The 20,296-nt window shown below is 41.9% G+C and overlaps 1 protein-coding gene across 2 annotated transcripts in view; it reads left to right on the forward strand.

The window, feature by feature from the left end:
- The window catches only part of kdm4b (lysine (K)-specific demethylase 4B), a 499,010-nt gene that overhangs the window by 84,243 nt on the left and 394,471 nt on the right, over nucleotides 1-20,296 (forward strand). For both annotated transcript variants that reach the window (XM_072593817.1, XM_072593816.1), the window contains 2 exons: nucleotides 11,150-11,304; nucleotides 16,391-16,566. In XM_072593817.1, the coding sequence (XP_072449918.1) occupies nucleotides 11,164-11,304; nucleotides 16,391-16,566 (317 nt within the window). In that variant the 5' untranslated portion in view covers nucleotides 11,150-11,163. The remainder of the gene's footprint in view (nucleotides 1-11,149; nucleotides 11,305-16,390; nucleotides 16,567-20,296) is intronic.

Consider the following 20,296-nt stretch of genomic DNA (forward strand, 5'->3'; position numbering starts at 1 on the left):
GAGTGCATGACCAGGAACTCTGTCTGGCCCAGTTGCTTTCCGTGGGTTTGCTCTTAACAAAGCCGATTTAATGTCTGCAGCGGTGACCATAGGTAGACGTCTATGTGAGGCTGTTGGGATAGGTGACGTTGTTTTACTAACCTCCCTATTCCAAGTGAGTGCAGAATGCATTGAGCTCATCAGGTTGCCCATAATTGTGTTCGACTTCTCTTTATAGTCCGTTATGTCATGTAAGACTTGCCACAAATGATAGGGGTATGTGTGGTTAGTCTGGGTGTCGAGCTTAGTTTGGTGTTGCTGTTTGGAATCATTGAGGGCAGAGTGGTGGACGTGATCCATATGGACTTCAGTAAGGCGTTAGGCAAGGTTACTCATGATAGACTGGTCATCAAGGTTAGATCTCATGAAATGCAGGGAGAACTAGCCATTTGGATACAGAACTGGCTCAAAGATAGAAGACAGAGGGTGGTGGTGGAGGGTTGCCTTTCAGACTGGAGGCCTGTGACCAGTGTGTGCCACAAGGATTGGTGCTGGGTTCACTGCTTTTCTTCATTTATATAAATGATTTGGATGTGTACATAGGAGGTATAGTCAGTAAGTTTGCAGATGACACCAAAATTGGAGGTGTAGTGGACAGCAGAGAAAGTTACCTCTGTGTAACAGGATCTTGATCAGATGGGCCAATGGGCCGAGGAGTGACAGATGGAGTTTAATTTAGATTAATGTGAGGTGCTGCATTTTGGAAAGACAAACCAGGGCAGGGCTGAAACACTTAAGATCCTGGGGAATGTTGCTGAACAAAGAGACCTTGGAGTGCAAGTTCATGGTTCCTTGAAAGTGGAGTCGTGGGTAGGAAGAAGGCATTAGTATGCTTTCCTTTATTGGTCAGAGTATTGAATATAGGAGTTGGGAGGTCATGTTGCAGCTGTACAGGACATTGGTTAAGCCATTTTTAGAATACTGTGCGCAATTATGGTTCCTCTCCTAAAGGAAGGGTGTTGTGAAACTTGAAAGGGTTCAGAAAAGATTTAAAAGGATGTTGCTGCGGTGGGAGAGGCTGAATAGGCTGGGGCTGTTTTCCTTGGACCATCTGAGGCAGAGATGACCTTTATAGAGGCTTATAAAATCTTGAGCGGCATGCATAGGGTAAATAGACAAGGTCTTTTCCCTGAAGTGGGGGACTCTAGAGTTAGAGGGCATAGATTTAGGATGAGAAGGGAAATATTTAAAATTGACCTCAGGGGCAACTTTTTCCATTCAAAGGGTGGTGCACTTATGGCGTGAGTTGCCAGAGGAAGTGATGAGGCTGGTACAATTACAACAGTTAAAAGGCAATCTTGATAGGTAAATGAATAGGAATTGTTTAGAGGTATATGGGCCAAGTGCTGACAAATGGGACAAGATTAATTCAGGATATCTGGTCAGCAGGGACAAGTTGGACCAAAGGGTCTGTTTCTGTGCTACACATCTTTGACTCTGGCCTTGTGCAATGTCGTACCTGGATTTTCTGTATCGGTCAGGGTTGCCCAATCTGAGTGTTTCAAACCTGGACTTAAGTAAAGAGTAGATCTCCCAGTTCACCCATGGTTTTGATTTGGGGAGCATTTTGGTTAATGTCTTTGGCATGCGGTCTGTTTTGAACTTCCTTAATGACTGAATTTCAACAGCCCCGGGGATAGAGAATTCTAAAGATTGACTGACTCTAATAAAGAGGTTACTCCTCATCTCAAACTTTAACTGACTTCTGAACGAGGATCCCAAGATTTGTTTGGATATTGATGCTTTCTGTTCTCTCTCCCCATTTTAAGAACAACAACTCTTATCAAACCTCGCCTATCTGCATTTTATTCTAGCTGTTGTCTACTCACTCACTTGCCCGCCCATTCAGCCTGTCCAACTTTCCTTGCAGCCTCTTTGCATCCTCCCAATTTTTATATCCTCTGCAAATGTAGAACTTTTACAATTGGCCATCATTCAAATTCTTGAAGCAAATTGTAGTCTGGGGCCCAAGCACTGATCTTTGGGCCCATCTGAAAATTAGCCTATTAATTCCCACACTCTGCTTGCTTTCTATTAATGAATCCATAATCCATACCAGTGAATTACCCACAATCCTATTCACTTGAATGTTGTTTATTAAGCTTCTGTGTGGGATTTTATGAAAGTCTTTGAAAATCCAAATTCATCGCATCACAGGTTCCCCCTTATGAACTCTGCTTATAACCTCAAAAAGTTCTATAAAGTTTATGAAACATGATTTCCCCTCATAAATCCATGTTGTCTCTGTATCTTAATTGTTTCAGGGAGATGTGTTGGATATTGCTCTTAGAAGACATGTCATAGTTATTTAGCTGCTTGCCTTTTTTTCTACATCTTGTTAAAAAATTTTTCCAGTCACTACTTGTAATGGGCCCATGTTTGTCTTGTTTGTTCTTGAGAAGTTTCTATAGACCATTTTTATCTTTCTTGCCATTTTGCATTCTATTCTATTCTATTCACTCTTGGTCCTCCTTGGCAGAATTCTGGTTCTGTACTCCAAGTTTAGAAGGATGATTTGAGATACTGAATGGCTTGGACAATGTAGGTATTGGGAAGATGCCTCCATTGGTAGGAGAGACTCTGACCCAAGGGCACGGCCTTAGAGCAAAGGGAAGACCTTTTTAGAACTAATTCAGCCAGTGAGTGATGAATCTTTGGACCTCTTTTGCCCCAGAAGGTTGTGGAGGCCAGGTTCTTGGGTATCAAGGGATGAAGAGGAAAAATGGTGTTGAGAAACTATCAGCCATGATTGAATGACAGAACAGACTCGATGGGCTGAATGACCTAATTTCTGCTGTTGTGTCTTATGGTCTTTCTAATCCTCAGACTCGGAGCTTTGTTTTTGGAAACTCAAAGCTGCATCTTTGAATGCGATCTTTAACTTTCCTTGTTGGCACTTTTCGTATTGCATGTTTTTGCCTTAAAGGAATGTCTTTTGAAAACCAAGAATTAGCTCTTTAAATACTAGCCGTTGGATTCGCCATCCAAACCTCTAATGCATTTTTCCAATCTGCCATAGACAAATGCCTCTTCATGCTTTTATAGTTGTCCTTTTTTTGATTTAAGAATCTAGTTTCAGATCGAACTACATTGTATCAACTTCCTTGGAAAATTCTGTTCTCCTATGGTTACAAAAGATACGTTTACAACATTATTGATTAGCCCATTATCATTGCATTATACGGAATTTAAAATAGCTTATACCTTTAGAAGTTCTGAGGCAACTCACAAATGTCACAGAGGAGCAATCCGTTCTGAAGGGTCACTGGACCTGGAATGTTGCCTCACATTTTCTGTTTACAGAAAATATGAGGTGAGGGATGCCATGGACGTCCCTCCTGATTACACTTGCAGGAAGTGCACCCATCTCCAGCTCCTCCAAGACCGTGTTCGGGAACTGGAGCTGGAGTTGGATGAACTTCGGATCATTCGGGAGGCAGAGGGGGTCATAGATCGGAGCTATAGGGAAGTAGTAACTCCAAAGATGGCAGATAGATGGGTGACAGTGAGGGGGACTGGGAGGAAGCAGCCAGTGCAGGGACCCCCCTGCGGCCGTTCCCCTCAAGAACAAGTATACCGTTTTGGATACTTGTAGGGGGGACGACTTACCAGGGGTAAGTGACGGGGCTCAGGCCTCTGGCACGGAGCCTGTCCCCGCTACTCAGAAGGGAAGGGTGGAGAAGAGCAGAGCAATAATAATTGGGGACTCGATAGTTCGGGGCACAGATAGGCGGTTTTGTGGGAACGAGAGAGACTCACGTTTGGTATGTTGCCTCCCAGGTGCAAGGGTACGTGATGTCTCTAATCGTGTTTTCCGGGTCCTTAAGGGGGAGGGGGAGCAGCCTGAAGTCGTGGTTTATATTGGCACCAATGACATAGGTAGGAGGAGTGCTGAGGATGTTAGACAGGCTTTTAGGGAGCTAGGTTGGAAGCTCAGAGTTAGAACGAACAGAGTTGTTGTCTCTGGTTTGTTACCCGTGCCACGTGATAGAGAGTCGAGGAATAGGGAGAGAGAACAGTTAAATGCGTGGCTACAGGGATGGTGCAGGAGGGAGGGATTTCGGTACTTGGATAACTGGGGTTCTTTCTGGGGAAGGTGGGACCTCTATAAACAGGATGGTCTGCACCTGAACCTGAGGGGCACCAGTATCCTTAGGGGGAGGTTTGCTAGTGCTCTTGGGGGGGGTTTAAAGTAACTCTGCAGGGGCATGGGAACCCAGACTGTAGCTTTAGGGTGCAGGATCTGGAGTGTAGGGAGGATAGGAATAGGGCATCAATCTTAAAGGAGGGTGCCTGTAAACAGAAGAGTGGCTTGAAGTGTGTATACTTTAATGCCAGAAGTATACGAAATAAGGTAGGTGAACTTGCAGCGTGGGTTGGTACCTGGGACTTCGATGTTGTGGCTATTACGGAGACATGGCTAGATCAGGGACAGGATTGGCTGTTGCAGGTTCCAGGGTTTAAATGTTTTAGTAGGGTCAGAGGTGGGGGTAAAAGAGGGGGGGGGTGTGGCTTTGCTTGTCAAAGATAGTATTACAGCGGTGGAAAGGAAGATGGACGAAGATTTGCCATCTGAGGTAGTTTGGGTTGAGGTTAGGAATAGGAGAGGTGAGGTCACCCTGTTAGGAGTCTTTTACAGGCCTCCTAATAGTCCTAGAATCGTTGAAGAAAGGATTGCGAAGATGATTCAGGAGAAGAGTGACAGTAATAGGGTGGTTGTTATGGGGGACTTTAACTTTCCTGATATTGATTGAGAAAGCTATAGCTCAAGTTCGTTAGATGGGTCAGTGTTTGTCCAATGTGTGCAGGAGAGTTTCCTGACACAATATGTAGATAAGTCAACAAGAGGTGAGGCCATACTGGATTTGGTTCTGGGTAACGAACCAGGCCAGGTATTAGAACTAGAGGTAGGTGAGAACTTTGGGGACAGTGACCACAATTCGGTGATTTTTACTCTAGTGATGGAGAGGGATAAGTGTGTACTACAGGGCAAGAGTTATAGCTGGGGGCAGGGAAATTATGATGCGGTGAGGCATGACTTCGGATGTGTGGATTGGAAAAGTAGATTCCAAGGCAAGAGCGTAATTGATATGTGGAACTTGTTCAAGGAGCAACTATTGAGTGTCCTTGATAAGTACGTACCTATCAGGCAGGGAGGAAAGGGTCATGTGAGGGAGCCGTGGTTTAATAAGGAATTGGAATCCCTTGTTAAATGGAAGAGGGCGGTCTTTGTAAAGATGAGGCGTGAAGGTTCAATAGGGGCGATTGAGAGTTATAAGGTAGCCCGGAAGGACCTGAAGAGAGAGCTAAGAGCAGCAAGGAGGGGACATGAAAGGTCCTTAGTTGGTAGGATTAGGGAAAACCCTAAGGCTTTCTATAGGTATGTTAGGAATAAAAGAATGACTAGGGTAGGAATAGGTCCAATCAAGGATAGTAATGGGAAGTTGCGTGTGGAGGCTGAAGAGATTGGGGAGGCACTGAATGAATACTTTTCGTCAGTATTCACTCAGGAACAGGACATTGTTGTCGATATGAATACTGAGGCACGAATAAGTAGAATGGATGGCTTTGAGATATGTAGAGAAGAGGTGTTGGAAATTCTGGCAAGGGTGAAAATAGATAAGCCCCCTGGGCCTGATGGCATTTATCCTAGGATTCTCTGGGAAGCAAGGGAGGAGATTGCAGAGCCATTGGCCTTGATTTTTGTGTCCTCTTTGTCTACAGGAGTAGTGCCAGAGGACTGGAGGCTAGCAAACGTGGTTCCCTTGTTCAAGAAGGGGAGTAGGGATAATCCTAGTAACTATAGGCAAGTGAGTCTCACTTCTGTTGTGGGCAAAGTCTTCGAGAGAATTGTAAGGGATAGGATTTATGCACATCTGGATAAGAATAATGTGATCAAGGATAGTCAGCATGGTTTTGTGAAGGGCAGGTCGTGCCTCACAAACCTTATTGAATTCTTTGAGAAGGTGACTAAGGAGGTAGATGAGGGGAAAGCGGTAGATGTGGTATATATGGATTTTAGTAAGGCGTTTGATAAGGTCCCCCATGGTAGGCTACTGCAGAAAATACAGAGATATGGCATTGAGGGTGAGTTGGAGGTTTGGATTAGGAATTGGCTGGCTGGAAGAAGACAGGGTTGTAGTTGATGGCAAAGGTTCATCTTGGAGTGCCGTCACTAGCGGTGTTCCGCGAGGATCTGTTTTGGGACCATTGCTGTTTGTCATTTTTATAAATGACATGGAGGAAGGGTTAGAAGGTTGGGTGAGCAAGTTTGCGGATGATACGAAAGTCGGTGGAGTTGTGGACAGCGAAGAAGGATGTGGCAAGTTACAGCGGGATATAGATAAGTTGCAGAGCTGGGCAGTAAGGTGGCAAATGGAATTCAATGTAGCCAAGTGTGAAGTCATTCACTTTGGTAGGAGTAACAAGAAGATGGATTACTGGGCTAATGGTAGACTACTTGGTAGTGTGGATGAGCAGAGGGATCTTGGTGTCCATGTATACAGATCTTTGAAAGTTGCCACCCAGGTAAATAGTGCAGTGAAGAAGGCATATGGCGTACTGGTTTTTATTGGTAGAGGAATTGAGTTCCGGAGTCCTGAGGTCATGCTGCAGTTGTATAAGACTCTGGTGCGGCCGCATCTGGAATATTGTGTGCAGTTTTGGTCGCCATACTATAGGAAGGATGTGGAGGCACTGGAACGGGTGCAGAGGAAGTTTACCAGGATGTTGCCTGGCATGGTAGGAAGATCGTATGAGGAAAGGCTGAGGCACTTGGGGTTGTTTTCATTGGAGAAAAGGAGGTTTAGGGGTGACTTGATAGAAGTGTACAAGATGATTAGGGGGTTAGATAGGGTTGACAGTGAGAACCTTTTTCCACGTATGGAGTCAGCTATTACAAGGGGGCATAGCTTTAAATTAAGGGGGGTAGATATAGGACTGATGTTAGGGGTAGGTTCTTCACTCAGCGAGTCGTAAGTTCATGGAATGCCCTGCCAGTAGCAGTGGTGGACTCTCCCTCTTTATGGGTATTTAAGCGGGCATTGGATAGGTATATGGAGGATAGTGGGTTAGTGTAGGTTAGGTGGGCTTTGATCGGCGCAACATTGAGGGCCGAAGGGCCTGTACTGCGCTGTATTCTTCTATGTTCTATGTTCTGGATGCTGCCAGACCTGCTGAGTTTCTTTAATTTCTTTTTCTATACTTTTAGTTGGTTCAGCTATAATTCTCATTTGAAAAGAAAATGGGGGAAATGGAGGAGAACTTATCCAAATGTCTCTTAAATGTTGTAACTGTGCCCACATTCACCACTTCCACATGTGAGCCTCCCTTTGTGTTTTTTAAAAAAAAAAATTGGCCTTCATGTCTTTTTTTAAAATCTCTCTCCTCTCGTTTCTCACCTCCATTGGTGGAAACTTGGCAAGCTTATAAATTTGAGATGGCGTCGTGGTCACTTATTATGATTGGGGCCAGGCAGCATTCAGCACGATTTTGTTTTGAAATGAGCATGAAAGATTTCAGTAACACTGCTGGATACTTGTGCTTGAAACTTCTGAATATTTTGCACTAATTGGACCAATTGTAGGTGAATTGTTCTGTCTGGTTTTACAAATGCAATTTAGCACTAATTGCTGTCATCAACACCCCCTCCCAATCCATCCCCCAAGTTTCCAAACTCTGGCAGACTTTGAATGAAACAAATAACTAAAAGGTGCATGTGAATTAATCAGATTTGTCTGTCTTTCCACGTAGAGGTGTTTATTGTTGTGGGTTGGACAACTTATAGCCAAATGTTCAAGCTCAACCCAGTGTTCTTCAGTTCATGTTAAAAGTTGCAAAGTGATTTTCCTTTCTATATCTTGCCCAGCTATCATAAATTGTTCTTCCATTCATCTGAGGGCAATATAAGATGCAGTTCTAGTTCCAGCATTTAGCACAATTTAGTCTGAACTTGAACCATCGGGGAGTGTTGGATATCTCTATGTATTGATAACTTTTGTTACATTTCATGGCTGATGAAATGTGTGATCTAATCAATTTTGAACTCTTGTTATACGAAGCATTTATGATTTGTGTCAGGAAGATTGAAAAGTATTTTTGTTCAGGTTCAAGAAAACCGAATCTATTTAAAATTAGTTCTGTAAGATGAAGACACCTGGAATTTGATCATTTTACATTTCTCGTATTAAGCAGACTACATTTTGAAAAGTTCTATCTGAGACTAAAGATGACAACTTTCCTTTATTAAGAAAGGGAGCAAGATGGCATTCTTATGTTCCTATTTCTTTGTGGTCTTTTATCCTGGTGATTTGAGATCTGCCTGGGTGGATAGCTGCCTTTATGTGGAAGACTCTTCAATCTGTTTACCAAGGCATTTCACTGACCTCTAGTGGTAATAAGACACAATAGCTTTTTGGGAACTTGGGTTTTGGATGAACAAGCACAATTGAAGTGGAGGTTCGCAAGTAATGATGGTAGCTTTTCTGGAAATGCTAGTTTAGCTGCTCAGAATCCGTTTCCTTGGCTGCATTCTTGGAATTTGACAGGGATAGATGGAGGAAAAAAATGAGATTTAGTTATAACACAGGAACATATTTTCTTTCAAGAGACAATGAAAGGCATATTCAACTCCTTTGGTGCATTCATTTAAGACCTAATCTCTATTAAATTTCCACTGTGCCGTATGATAAACTCCACCCAATCTAATGGCTTAGATGGGGAAAGGTAGGATCTCAAAGAGCAATGACCTATTATTCTAGTTTTCCCAATACTCTTATTAACAATTTCTACCTTATTAATGTGCCTTGTACCTGATTGCTGTCATGCAATAACTACACTTTTTAAGACAAGAGCCTTTTCTTGTTGGACCGCTTTGTGGTTTTTCATCAATACTTCAGATCTCACAGACTGTTTGGATGCTGTCAGAAAATGAGGATGGTGGCAGCTATCTATACAACCACAGTGACTTTCAATGGTTAGCATACCAGATTCATATGGCAATCTTCATAAAGAAGGTCTGGATATAGGTTTGCTTGCTGAGCTGGAAGGTTCATCTCCACAGCACAGATGATGCAATGTAGTTCCTAACTGAGCTGTGTTTCTTTTTTTAAAAAAAACTTTTCCTCCTGATACCATTACTTTCTGTCAATTAGCCTAAATGTTTGTTCTCTGGTTCTTTCCATACATACTATGTAGAAACTCATTATGATTTTTAACAATTACGTGAAATTTGTTTTTAACTTTTTCACTCCCACCCACTTGCTCCCCACCCACTCGCTCCCACTCAGAGTTGAAGCTCTTCAACTCTGGAACCATTTTAAAGTGCGGTTCCCAGAATTGCACACAATGAACCACTGTTTTACACAAGTTCAATAGAAATTCCTTATTGATATAGTGGTATGCTTATCAACCATGCTGTCAAATTGTTCTGCCACCTTCTGTGATTTTTGTGTGCAGGTCCATCTGCTCCTGTTAATATTTGGAAACTTTGGTTCCAAAGTGGACAGAACCATGTATAGCTTTGTTAGGTTTTTATTTCTCTATTGTATCCGTAAACACGGATGTTATGGTTGCAGTTTGAATTCTCAGTGTGGTCCTGGCTTGTCCGGAGTTTGTGATATGCATTTAGGTGAGACCTTTAAGAAACCTTTGTATATAGTTTGGTGCTTCTGAAACAAGAGTCCAAGAAAGAAAAGGCAATTTGATTGTTGTCTAGCAGCAAGGTGTCCTATAACACTGAGGCAAAGCAAACAATTTCCCTTTAGAGATAGAGAACCATCCAGAAAGAAGTGAGTGTGGAGAGTTCTTTGAGAGAAAAGACCAATATTAATGTCCAGAACAATCAGGGTATGAGCAAGAAATTCTGAGAAGCTCTCGCAACAGAAAGATCTGGAAGACTAATTTAAGGAACTGGTGTTAAAAAATGAGCTGTGTTAGCAGTTTGAGTCTCATGAAGAGACATTAACTACTGGCAGCCTGTGAAGGCAGAAGCTTGCTGGAAGGAAAACCAAGTACTGCCATGCCAATTGAACGAGGAACTTTAAAGTCGAAACAAGGTGACCTTTTGATGTTTGAGCATTTGTAAAGTAGTTAGATTAGATTAGATTCCCTACAGTGTGGAAAGAGGCCCTTCGGCCCAACTAGTCCATACGAACCCTCCGAACAGCAACCCACCCACACCCATTCCCCTACATTTACCCCTCACCTAACATTACGGGCAATTTACCATGGCCAATTCACCTAACTTGCACATTTTTGGACTGTGGGAGGAAACTGGAGCTCCTGGAGGAAACCCATGCAGACAATGGGAGAATGTGCAAACTCCACACAGACAGTTGCCTGAGATGGGAATTGAACCCGGGTCTCTGGCGCTGAGAGGCAGCAGTGCTAACCACTGTGCCACCATGCCGTGTTGAGGAAAAGGGTTAAATGTTTATTTTTGACTGGTAAAGCAAGGTTTTCAAATAATAGTTAGTGACATTTATTTTTTGGTTAAAAGTACATTGGTGATCTCATATGAACGCGTTCAGCGATGGACTACAATTGTAACCAAATTGTAAAGATAAAACTTATCAAGCCAAATATCGTTCTGCTATATAATTTTGTCTCAGTACTGTCATCAACTCCAAATGATAACACAACTGTTTATTTCGTATAGTCTGTGTTCTTTCTACTGGAAGAAATCACTTCAGTACACAAAACTTAGCCTCCCAATTGTCTGCTCATTCCATCATCCTGTTTGTTACTTAAAATTAATGCCTTCCTTCTCACAATTCACAATACTTTAAAATTTTGCTTTTTCTGCCAACTTTGAAATTGTGCTCTGCATGCAGAGTCTAGGTCATTGATGTACATAGGAAAATCGAGCACCGACTTTTATGGAACTCTAGTATAAATCTTCCTCCAGTCCAAAGAAATAACTGCAACCCCCTGATACCAGTGGGTTGGCTGATTTCTTATCCATGTTGAGTGTCCTTTTTAGTCCATGAGCTCAAACTTTATTCAGTAGTGTGTTGCGAAGCTTTTTAATCAAATCACGCATGTTTCCTTTGTTCATAAGTTTTTTTGTTGGTGGATTCAGGATTATTTAATTAATTTCCTCTTGTTACAGAAATTAGCTTAACCATGGCAACGGAAAATCCAGGTCCTCCTAATCCAAACTGCAAGATCATGACGTTCCGTCCAACGCTGGAAGAGTTCAAAGATTTCGGGAAGTATATTGTGTACATTGAATCCCAGGGAGCCCATAGAGCAGGATTGGCGAAGGTAACACATTATAAAAGTTTTGGAATGGCCATTTAAGTACTTGGTCCAATACATAATTTATCTGGTAATTGGTGATTTTGGAGTCACCAAGTAATATATTGAAATTATCCTCCCCTTTCCTGAAATGTACAATTAGCATGAAAGACATTTGCAGCATGATTTATCAGCAGTAGATGACCTCAAATGATTTCAATGGAGTTTCTAATTTGAAAGTCCACTGTGATTTCTAAATGACATTTCTTTGTTTGTGTGCCTGCAGTAATTCATGATAACATTACAGCTAACATTTACATTGCCAGTCCCTCCTTGGCCCTTTACTGTTTGTTCTTTCACTATTTTCAAATCTTGGGAAAATCTGCAACTTGGGATTTCATGTCGGTCTTAAAATAAATTCCTTTTTTGTATGGCAGTGAGTAAAGAGGAAATAATCATCGGCTATCTTTCAGTCTGGTTAATTCATAGGAGGTGTTTTCTGAGCTAACATAGTCTCAGAAGACAATTCTCTTTTCACTATGGGGCATGTGCCTGGTAATCAGGAATGATCGCAAAATTACCTGGGGGATGAAATGACTTTACAGCCCTTCATGTGCATCACTGTACTCTGATATATATGTATAAAATGAATTTACTTGTTTGCAAATTTATACCATTTTAAAGAATGGTAATGTCAGTAAGTATTTAAATTATTGTCTTGCTATTAATTAATCAGTTTGTGTATGTAAGAGGTAATATGATTTGACTGTGAGAAATGGATGGTGCCTGTGTGTTGGTTACCCCCTCTGCTGGTGGCTGTCAGAGTTAGAGTCATAGCACAGAAATCTTTCTACCCTTTGGTTCAATTCGTCCGTGCTCACCATGTTTTCAAACTCGTCTCAATTATCTGTGTTTGGCTCATATCCTTCCAAACCCTTGCTATTCATGTACTTATTTGAATGTCTTTTCAATGTTGTAACTGTATCTGCACATGCTGCTTGGCAGTTCATTCCACATATGAGCTAAACTGTTGATAAAAAAATTGGCTCTCCTTCCTGTTCCTTTTACATATTTTTTGTTTCATCTTAATGTGGCTCCTAGTTTTCAGCTCCCCATGCTAGAGATAAGACCCTTCTACTCACCTTATCTATGCCCCTCATGATTTTCTAAAAGATCACCCCTCAACCTTCTATGTTCCAGTAACACAAGCCCTCCACTCCTGGCAACGTCCTGGTAAATCTTTTCTGAACCCCCTCCAATTTAATAATATCGTTCCTATCTCAGGGCAACCAGACTATATATAATACTCCAGCAGAGGCCTCACCAAAGTCCTCCTCAAAGTACAACCAAAACTTGATGTCCCAACTCCTATACTCCGACATGAGCGATGAAGGCAAGTGTGCGAAACACCTTAACCACCCTGTTTTCATGTGACATAAATTTCAAATTAGGAAAACTTTTGAAAATACTCAAGTGAAAATGTATTGAAATATTTTGTTGCTATGGCAACAGATATTAGAAAATTCAGTTTTTAGTTTGAGGAAGAAAATACAAATAGCAGGAAAATTCAGATCAAGATGTATGAACTCTGGTACATGATGCTTGTGAAGGTAGTTAGTCCAATTTTCGGTTGTGCAAAACAAGTTTTTGTTATATTGTCAGTAGATGTGCACCTGTTGTTTCATTTTCTGTTTCTCTGTTCTATTATCTTTGAGACTGAATAACTTTTTTAAAATTATGAAATCTTCCATTGACCAAAGAAACGAAAATATGGCAACATTTCACAAACCAAGAACTTTAACAATCTAAAATCAGTATCAACTGAACTTGACTTAATGGTAACTCGCAAACAAAGACGTGCACAGGAATTCCTCAAGGTCTGGCACTCAACCCAAAACTCCGCTAAAATGTAGAGTTAGACCCCAAGTATCAACCACTGAGAAACAAAACCAGAAATGATGCTAGCCACTTCAAACCGGGACAGAACACCAATGCTTCGCTGGAGGCGCACTGATGTTATCTAGTATGGTGACAACGTGTCTGCAAACAAACTTAATGGACACCCGCACCAACCAACTCAACCGCCCTGTGGCTGAACACTTTAACTCCCCCTCCCACTCCGCCAAGGGCATGCAGGTCCTTGGCCTCCTCCATCACCAGACCATGGCAACACGACACCAGGAGGAAGAGCACCTCATCTTCCGCCTAGGAACCCTCCAACCACAAGGGATGAATGCAAATTTCTCCAGCTTCCTCATTTCCCCCACCCACCTTATCTCAGTCCCAACCCTCGGACTCAGCACTGCCTTCTTGACCTGCAATCATCTTCCCGACCTCTCTGCCCCCCACCCTGTCTCTGGCCTATCACCCTCACCTTAACCTCCTTCCACCTATCTCATTCCCAATGCCCTTCCCCCAAGTCCCTCCTCCCTACCTTTTATCTTTGCCTGCTTGGCACATCCTCCTCATTACTGAAGAAGGGCTTATGCCCGAAACGTCGATTCTCCTGCTCCTTTGATGCTGCCTGACCTGCTGCGCTTTTCCAGCAACACATTTTCAGCTCTGATCTCTAGCATCTGCAGTCCTCACTTTCTCCTCCTTAATGGTAACTCAATGTCTTCAATTCAAGTTGTATCTGAAAATCACAACTTGTATGTGAAAAGACTTTTAGTGAAACATTAATTTCCAATCAGTAGGGATCACATTTAAATCTGGCCTTGGGTTCCATAGGGCCTTTACAGTGAAAAATTAAAACAGTACAACTGTACCCTGTAAGCTGAAATACAGCAAGACCTGTATTTTAAATAGCTAATCTCCTATGCGCTTAAATCAAAATTTATGTTTTGAAATATATTTTATATTTTGAAATATGAGGTGGTTGACTTACTTGCTGAGCTGGTAAGTTTGTTTGCAGACACGTTGTCACCATACTAGATAACGTCAGTGCGCCTCCAGCAAAGCATTGGTGTTCTGTCCCGGTTTGAAGTGGCTAGCAGCATTTCTGGTTTTGTTTCTCAGTGGTTGATATTTGGGGTCTAACTCTACATGTTAACGGAGTTTTGGGTTGAGTGCCAGACCTTGAGGAATTCCTGTGCACCTCTTTGACTTGTCTTCAGATGGAAACGTTGTCCCACTTGGTGAATTGGTGTCCTCCTCTGTCTGTGTGTGTGTGGACACAAATGATAGTTGATGTTTCTTGTTGGCTGCTTAGTGTTAGTGTACCCTGATGGCTAGTTTTCTGCTGGTTTGCCTTATGTAATGTTTGTGGTAGTCTTTACATAGTATTTTGTACATAATGTTGGTTGTGTTAGTTGTGGGTTTGGAATCCTTTATACTTGTCAGTAGTTGTCTTAGTGTAGTTAGTTTGTGGGCTACCATGCTACGTAGGGGTTGGATGGCTATGGGGCTTTGACCTTCCTGTCCCTCCAACTGACCAGAAAGGTGTCACTGAAATTTTCTTCGGCCTCTTTTTCCCTGTTTTAGTGGCCAGCGTTGCATAATTTCTATGGAGAATCATGGGTTTCGACTGGTTGGTAAACATGGGAAAGCTGTCTGATAATAACCTCTCCCTCATGGACTGCTGAGGGGGCCTTGAAATTTGAGACATAACCTTGAGGAAGGAAGGGGTGTGCCAAGATTAATGGTTTCATAGAGTCATGGAGATCTACAGCATGGAAACAGACCCTTCAGTCCAGCTCGTCCAAGCCAACCAGATATCCTAACCTAATCTAGTCTCATTTTTCAGCTTGGCCCATATCCCTCTAAACCCTTCCTATTCATATACCCGTCCAGATGCCTTTTAAATGATGTAATTGTACCAGCCTCCTACACTTCCTCTGGCAGCTCTGTGAAAAAGTTGCCCCTTAGTTCCCTTTTATATCTTTTCCCCCCTCTCCCTAAACCTATGCCCTCTAGTTCTGGACTGTCCCACCCCAGGGAAAAGAGTTTGTCTATTTATCCTCATAATTTTATAAACCTCTGTAAGGTCAGCCCTTAGCTTCTGGCTGGGATGGAAGTTGAATAGCTAGGAGAGACCTCCAGTCTGAGAAGACAGAAATGGTGCCAATCGGATTAAAGTACTGTATTAAACAGTGTTAAATGAATCTTTCAATGCTCAGATTTACAGTCTTAATTACTGAACAACGTTAAAAGGAAATGGTGCTAAAAGGGGAAATGTAAACGTGGACCCCATTTGCACTAAACAGCAGAAAATATACCTATTAAATTATTAATACAATTGAAAGCCCCACCTCACCACATGCCATGTTTACACATCACGTCATATTCTCCGCAGAAATGTAGTCCTGTGTTTAAACAGCCAAATTCCTCTCCGCTTTAACAAGATCTTTTCTCCCAGCCTCCTCCAGGGTGAATCTTCAAGTACCCTTTTAAGCAAAGACCCTTCACTCCCAAATGACCTTTCATCTAGTAAGATCATCTAGTAGTGATCTTTGATTTTAAATTCCTCACAACAAGTATTTTTTCTCCTTGGGTAAGGGAGCCAATGTCACCAGAACTCTGAAATTAAACCAGAAAGTTATTTCCTCCTGCTTGACTTGGCACCACTTGTTCTGAGTTGTCTTCCCCTTAACTGTTTGGCTGACTTTGCGAGACTGAATCTGAATGCAACAAGAACAGTTGCCTCACCTTTTAAGTCAAGGTAATAAAATTCTCACCCTTTTCAGTAAGTTTTGACCTGGATCTCTTACCCCCATGACTGCTAAGTCAGATGGATTTCTCTCTTGATACATATTAGTATTAAGTTTTATGGATTTATGCCCAGGCTGGTTCTTTTTAAGTGTTGAAAAGTATGGCACTGGAGTCCTAATTTTCTCCTAGATTCTTTAAGTGGTCACATCCACTCTCCCTACTGCTGCTTTTATCTTAAATTAAAAGAGACAGTTTAAAACATGCCATTTGTTAAAATCCAGTGGTCTTAATGCAAAAATACAGAAATGTTCTTTCAACTGAGGGTATTACCTTTGAATTTGTGTCCCCTGTCTGAGTTTTGAGATTCTGCTTCACTCTCAGCCCACAGATCATTGATAGATGTTCTAGGTATGAAATAACTTTAACTTTTTTCTGCTAAATGATTGATGCACTATACTTTCAGGTTATTCCCCCCAAGGAGTGGAAACCAAGAAAGTCCTATGACGATATTGATGATATGACCATCCCAGCTCCAATTCAACAGGTAGTGACTGGCCAATCTGGGCTTTTCACACAATACAACATTCAGAAGAAATCCATGACTGTTGGAGAGTACAGGAAGTTGGCCAACAGTGAAAAGTATGAAAACTTTTTAAACCTTGTTCATAAAGGAAAGTGCTAATAAACCTGAGAGAAATTTTGAATTGAGATTTTATTTTTTGATAAGTACTGAATTAGTTAAAGTAGTAGAATGTTGAAGGATCATTAGTCACAATAAGATTTAAAGATCCAGACCAAAATAATAATTTGGAAAAGGCAACATTGGAAGGGAGTACACAGGAAATAAATCGGCTGTATTGCTTAAACCTCATTTAATGGAATGCTTCAAAATAATTATGCAGAATACACTGTGTGTATGTGTGTGTGTGTGCGCGCGCATAGAAAAGTTAGTACAAGGCAAAGAAGTAATTTTGTTAGTGAATTATTTGACCAATTAAAATTGCAGTTGAAAGATGTTAAAATACACCAAAGGAATGGTGTCCTCTACATAAAAGCAGAGAAATTTTCTCAGACCATGAGAACAAATACGAATGGTAAAACAAGACCACAGAGAAATAAGATTAAATATATTACATATGATGAAAGAAAAATCTGCAACTGTTGAAATAATGGTGATTAGGCTGAAAATTAATGCAGTGAAATGATAAATATGACCATGAAATTAAATAGTTTTAAAACAAAGTTGCATGGGAGTGTTAACTAGGCAAACTAATGCTAAGTTCTTACAAGTTTATGTTCTATTTAATATGCTAGAATCTCTAGGTATGAAATTTTAGCTGTCTGAGGGCAAAGACCAGAGGTGGACAAGCCTTCAGTAACCTGTCACTGGCTGGCGTTCTGTTTTGTGGTGTGTTCATGCTTCTGGGCAGTTTTTAGACACGCTGCTTGGAGATGCTGAAGCATAGTGATGGCTAGCTGACTGTAGTGATTGTAACAAATCATAGTGCCAATGGCACCTCAGAATTCCACGATTTGCTTTGTGTCTCTTCCTTTTCATTTTTCATAGCACTTTGCTGAAGAGGTAGTTGTTGGCTTACTGATGAGAAAGGGTTAAGGTCTTTCGTTTCACTGAGAGTTTGTCCCTCGCAGTCTTTTGAGGGTGTTTTATTCCTCCTTTTTAAGAGGGGATTTGAAGAGCAAAGTGAATGCAGACAGCTAGACACATTCTGGTACCAATGCAGTCGAGAGACCCACTTTTTTGATGCTGTTTGATGTGATTTTCTACAGTACTAACCTGACACAAGCCATGGTCACCTGATCAGGAGAATGTTGTTGCCAAGCTGTATCCCTCCGTTCAGAACCTATTAGTTCTATGGTATCATATAAGACCGTAAGACTTGGGATCACAAATAGGCCATTCAGCTCATTGGTTCTGCTCTACCATTCTGATCATGGCTGATCGGATTCTCAGTTCCACTTTATTGGCTTTCCCTGACTATCTCTGATTCCCTGATTTCATTTTAGAAAAAATGTCCATCTCTGGCTTCAATGTACTTAATGTTTCAGTCTCTGTAACCCTCTGTGGTAAAGAAAGCCACAGATTCACAAGCTTCTGAGAGAAGAAATTCCTTCTCATTTTTGTCTTTATGTGACGTCTTATTCTGAGATTTGGCATTTGGTCCTAGACTCACCCACACGAGGGAGAAAACCTTTCTGCATCCACAACAGCAACAAAAACAGAAGTTGCTGGCAAAACTCAACAGGTGGAGCAGGATTAAATAATAAGAGAGGGGTAGAGCCCAAAGAAATAGAAAACAGTTGGACAGACCAAGGAGGTGATAACTATTTGACTGGGAGGTTGAATAGGTGTAAACAGAGACTGTTAGTGGCTGACAATAGGTTGTGTGTAATGGCAGGCTGTGTGTGGTAGGGGGCTAGGACATATGGGATTTAGACCCTAAAATTATTGAACTTGATATGGAGTCCAGAGGGCTGCAGGGTCTCCAAGTGGAAAATGAGGTGTTGTTCTTCCACTTGCGCTGAGCTTTGTTGGGACACTGCAGCAAAGAGACAGTTGGCGGCATCTCCAGCAGTGGCATGGCGGCTCAGTGGTTAGCATAGTTGCCTCACAACGCCAGGGTGCCCGTTTCAATTCCAGACTCTGGTGACTGTCTGTTAGTTTGCGCGTTCTCCCCTTGTCTATGTGGAGACGCTTTTCCTGTGTTTCCCCCACAATCCAAAGATGTGCAGGTTAGGTGAATTGGTCGTGTTAAGTTACCCATAGTGTTCACGGATGTGTAGGCTAGTTGCATTAGACAGAGGTAAATGCCGAGTAATAGGCAAGGGGAATGAGTGTGGGTGGGTGGTTATTCTTTCAAATAAGAAAGGGTGGTATGGTTTCTCAGTGGTTAACACAGTTGTCTCTCAGTGGCAGGGATCCTGGTTCAATTTCAGCCTCTGGCGACTGTCTGTGTAGTTTGCACATTCTCCCCATGTTTGCATGGGTTTCCTGAGTGTTCTGGTTTCCCCCCTCAGTCCAAAGATGTGCAGGATAGGTGAATTAGCTGTGCTAAAATGTCCATAGTGTTCAGGGGTGAATGTAGAGTATTGGGGTGGGGGAGTGGGTCTGGGTGCCTTTCTCTTCGGAGGGTTGGTGTGGACTTGTTGGGCTGAAGGGCCTGTATCCACACTGTAAGGATTCTATGTTGACCAGGGAGCAGGGTGGTGTGTTAAAGTGGCAGGCAACTGGAAACTCACGGTTTTTTTTGTGGGCAGAATGAGGATGTTCTGCAAAGTGGTCACCCAGTCTCTGCTTCATTTCCCCATTGTAGAAGAGACCACATTAATGTAGAACATTGCAGTGCAGTGCAATCCCTTTGGCTCTTAATGTTGCACTGATCTGTGAAATCGATCTGAAGCCCATCTAACCTATGCTATTCCATTTTCATCTATATGTTTATCCAATGACCATTTAAAGTTGCATGGTGAGGACAGTGCAGGAGAGAGAGAACCTGCAAATTACTGCCTTTGCTGTTTGAATTCATGTATCGCTGGACATCGGAGTGCATCTGGGAAAATTAACAGTGAAATTCACAACTAATCTTGGAGGGACTGTTAGGTGAAGTTCACGGCACAGAATCAGATAAGTTAATTGTTGTTTTAAATCTGTTGAAGAGAGAGGCTGCAGTAGTGAGTATAGTGGATTCTTTTTTGATTATGTTTTTGGAGATAAGTCTTTTGATTAAACTTAATATAAGCCATAACTCTTAATTTAACCTAGGGCAGTGTTTGTAGAGGAATAAGACGATGGTATTTTCTGGGTCTGTAGATTGTGAAGGAGTAAAAATGGCCTTTACAGTGATATGGACTTCTTGTCAGATGTGGGAGTTTATAGAGAGTTTAAGGGTTACTGTGGATTATATCTGCCATAAATGCTGTTGGATGTGAATCTTATCAGATCGAGTGGATCAGTTGGAGAGACAGATAAAAGTGATGAGGAATTTGCAGCAGTATGTGATGGATGGCAGGTATAGGAAGGGGGGGAATTCTCAGATACAGTACACATAGATGGGTTAACTCCAGGAAAGATAAAAGAGGTAGGCAGCTAGTGCAGGAGTCTTTTGTGGATATACCCATTTCAAACAGGTATACTGTTTTGGAAATGTAGGGGGTGATGAATTCTCAGGGGAACGTAGCACGAACAGCCAAGTTTCTGGTATTGAGACTGGCTCTAATGCAATGAGGGGTACGTCAGCTTCCAAGAGATCAATTGTGTTAGGGGATTCTGTAGTCAGAGGTACAGATAGACGTTTCTGTGGCCAGCAGAGAAAAAGCAGAATGGTGTGTTGTTTCCCTGGTGCCAGGATCA

This window comes from Chiloscyllium punctatum, chromosome 24 (genome assembly GCF_047496795.1).
Source record: "Chiloscyllium punctatum isolate Juve2018m chromosome 24, sChiPun1.3, whole genome shotgun sequence".
Lineage (NCBI taxonomy): Eukaryota > Metazoa > Chordata > Chondrichthyes > Orectolobiformes > Hemiscylliidae > Chiloscyllium > Chiloscyllium punctatum.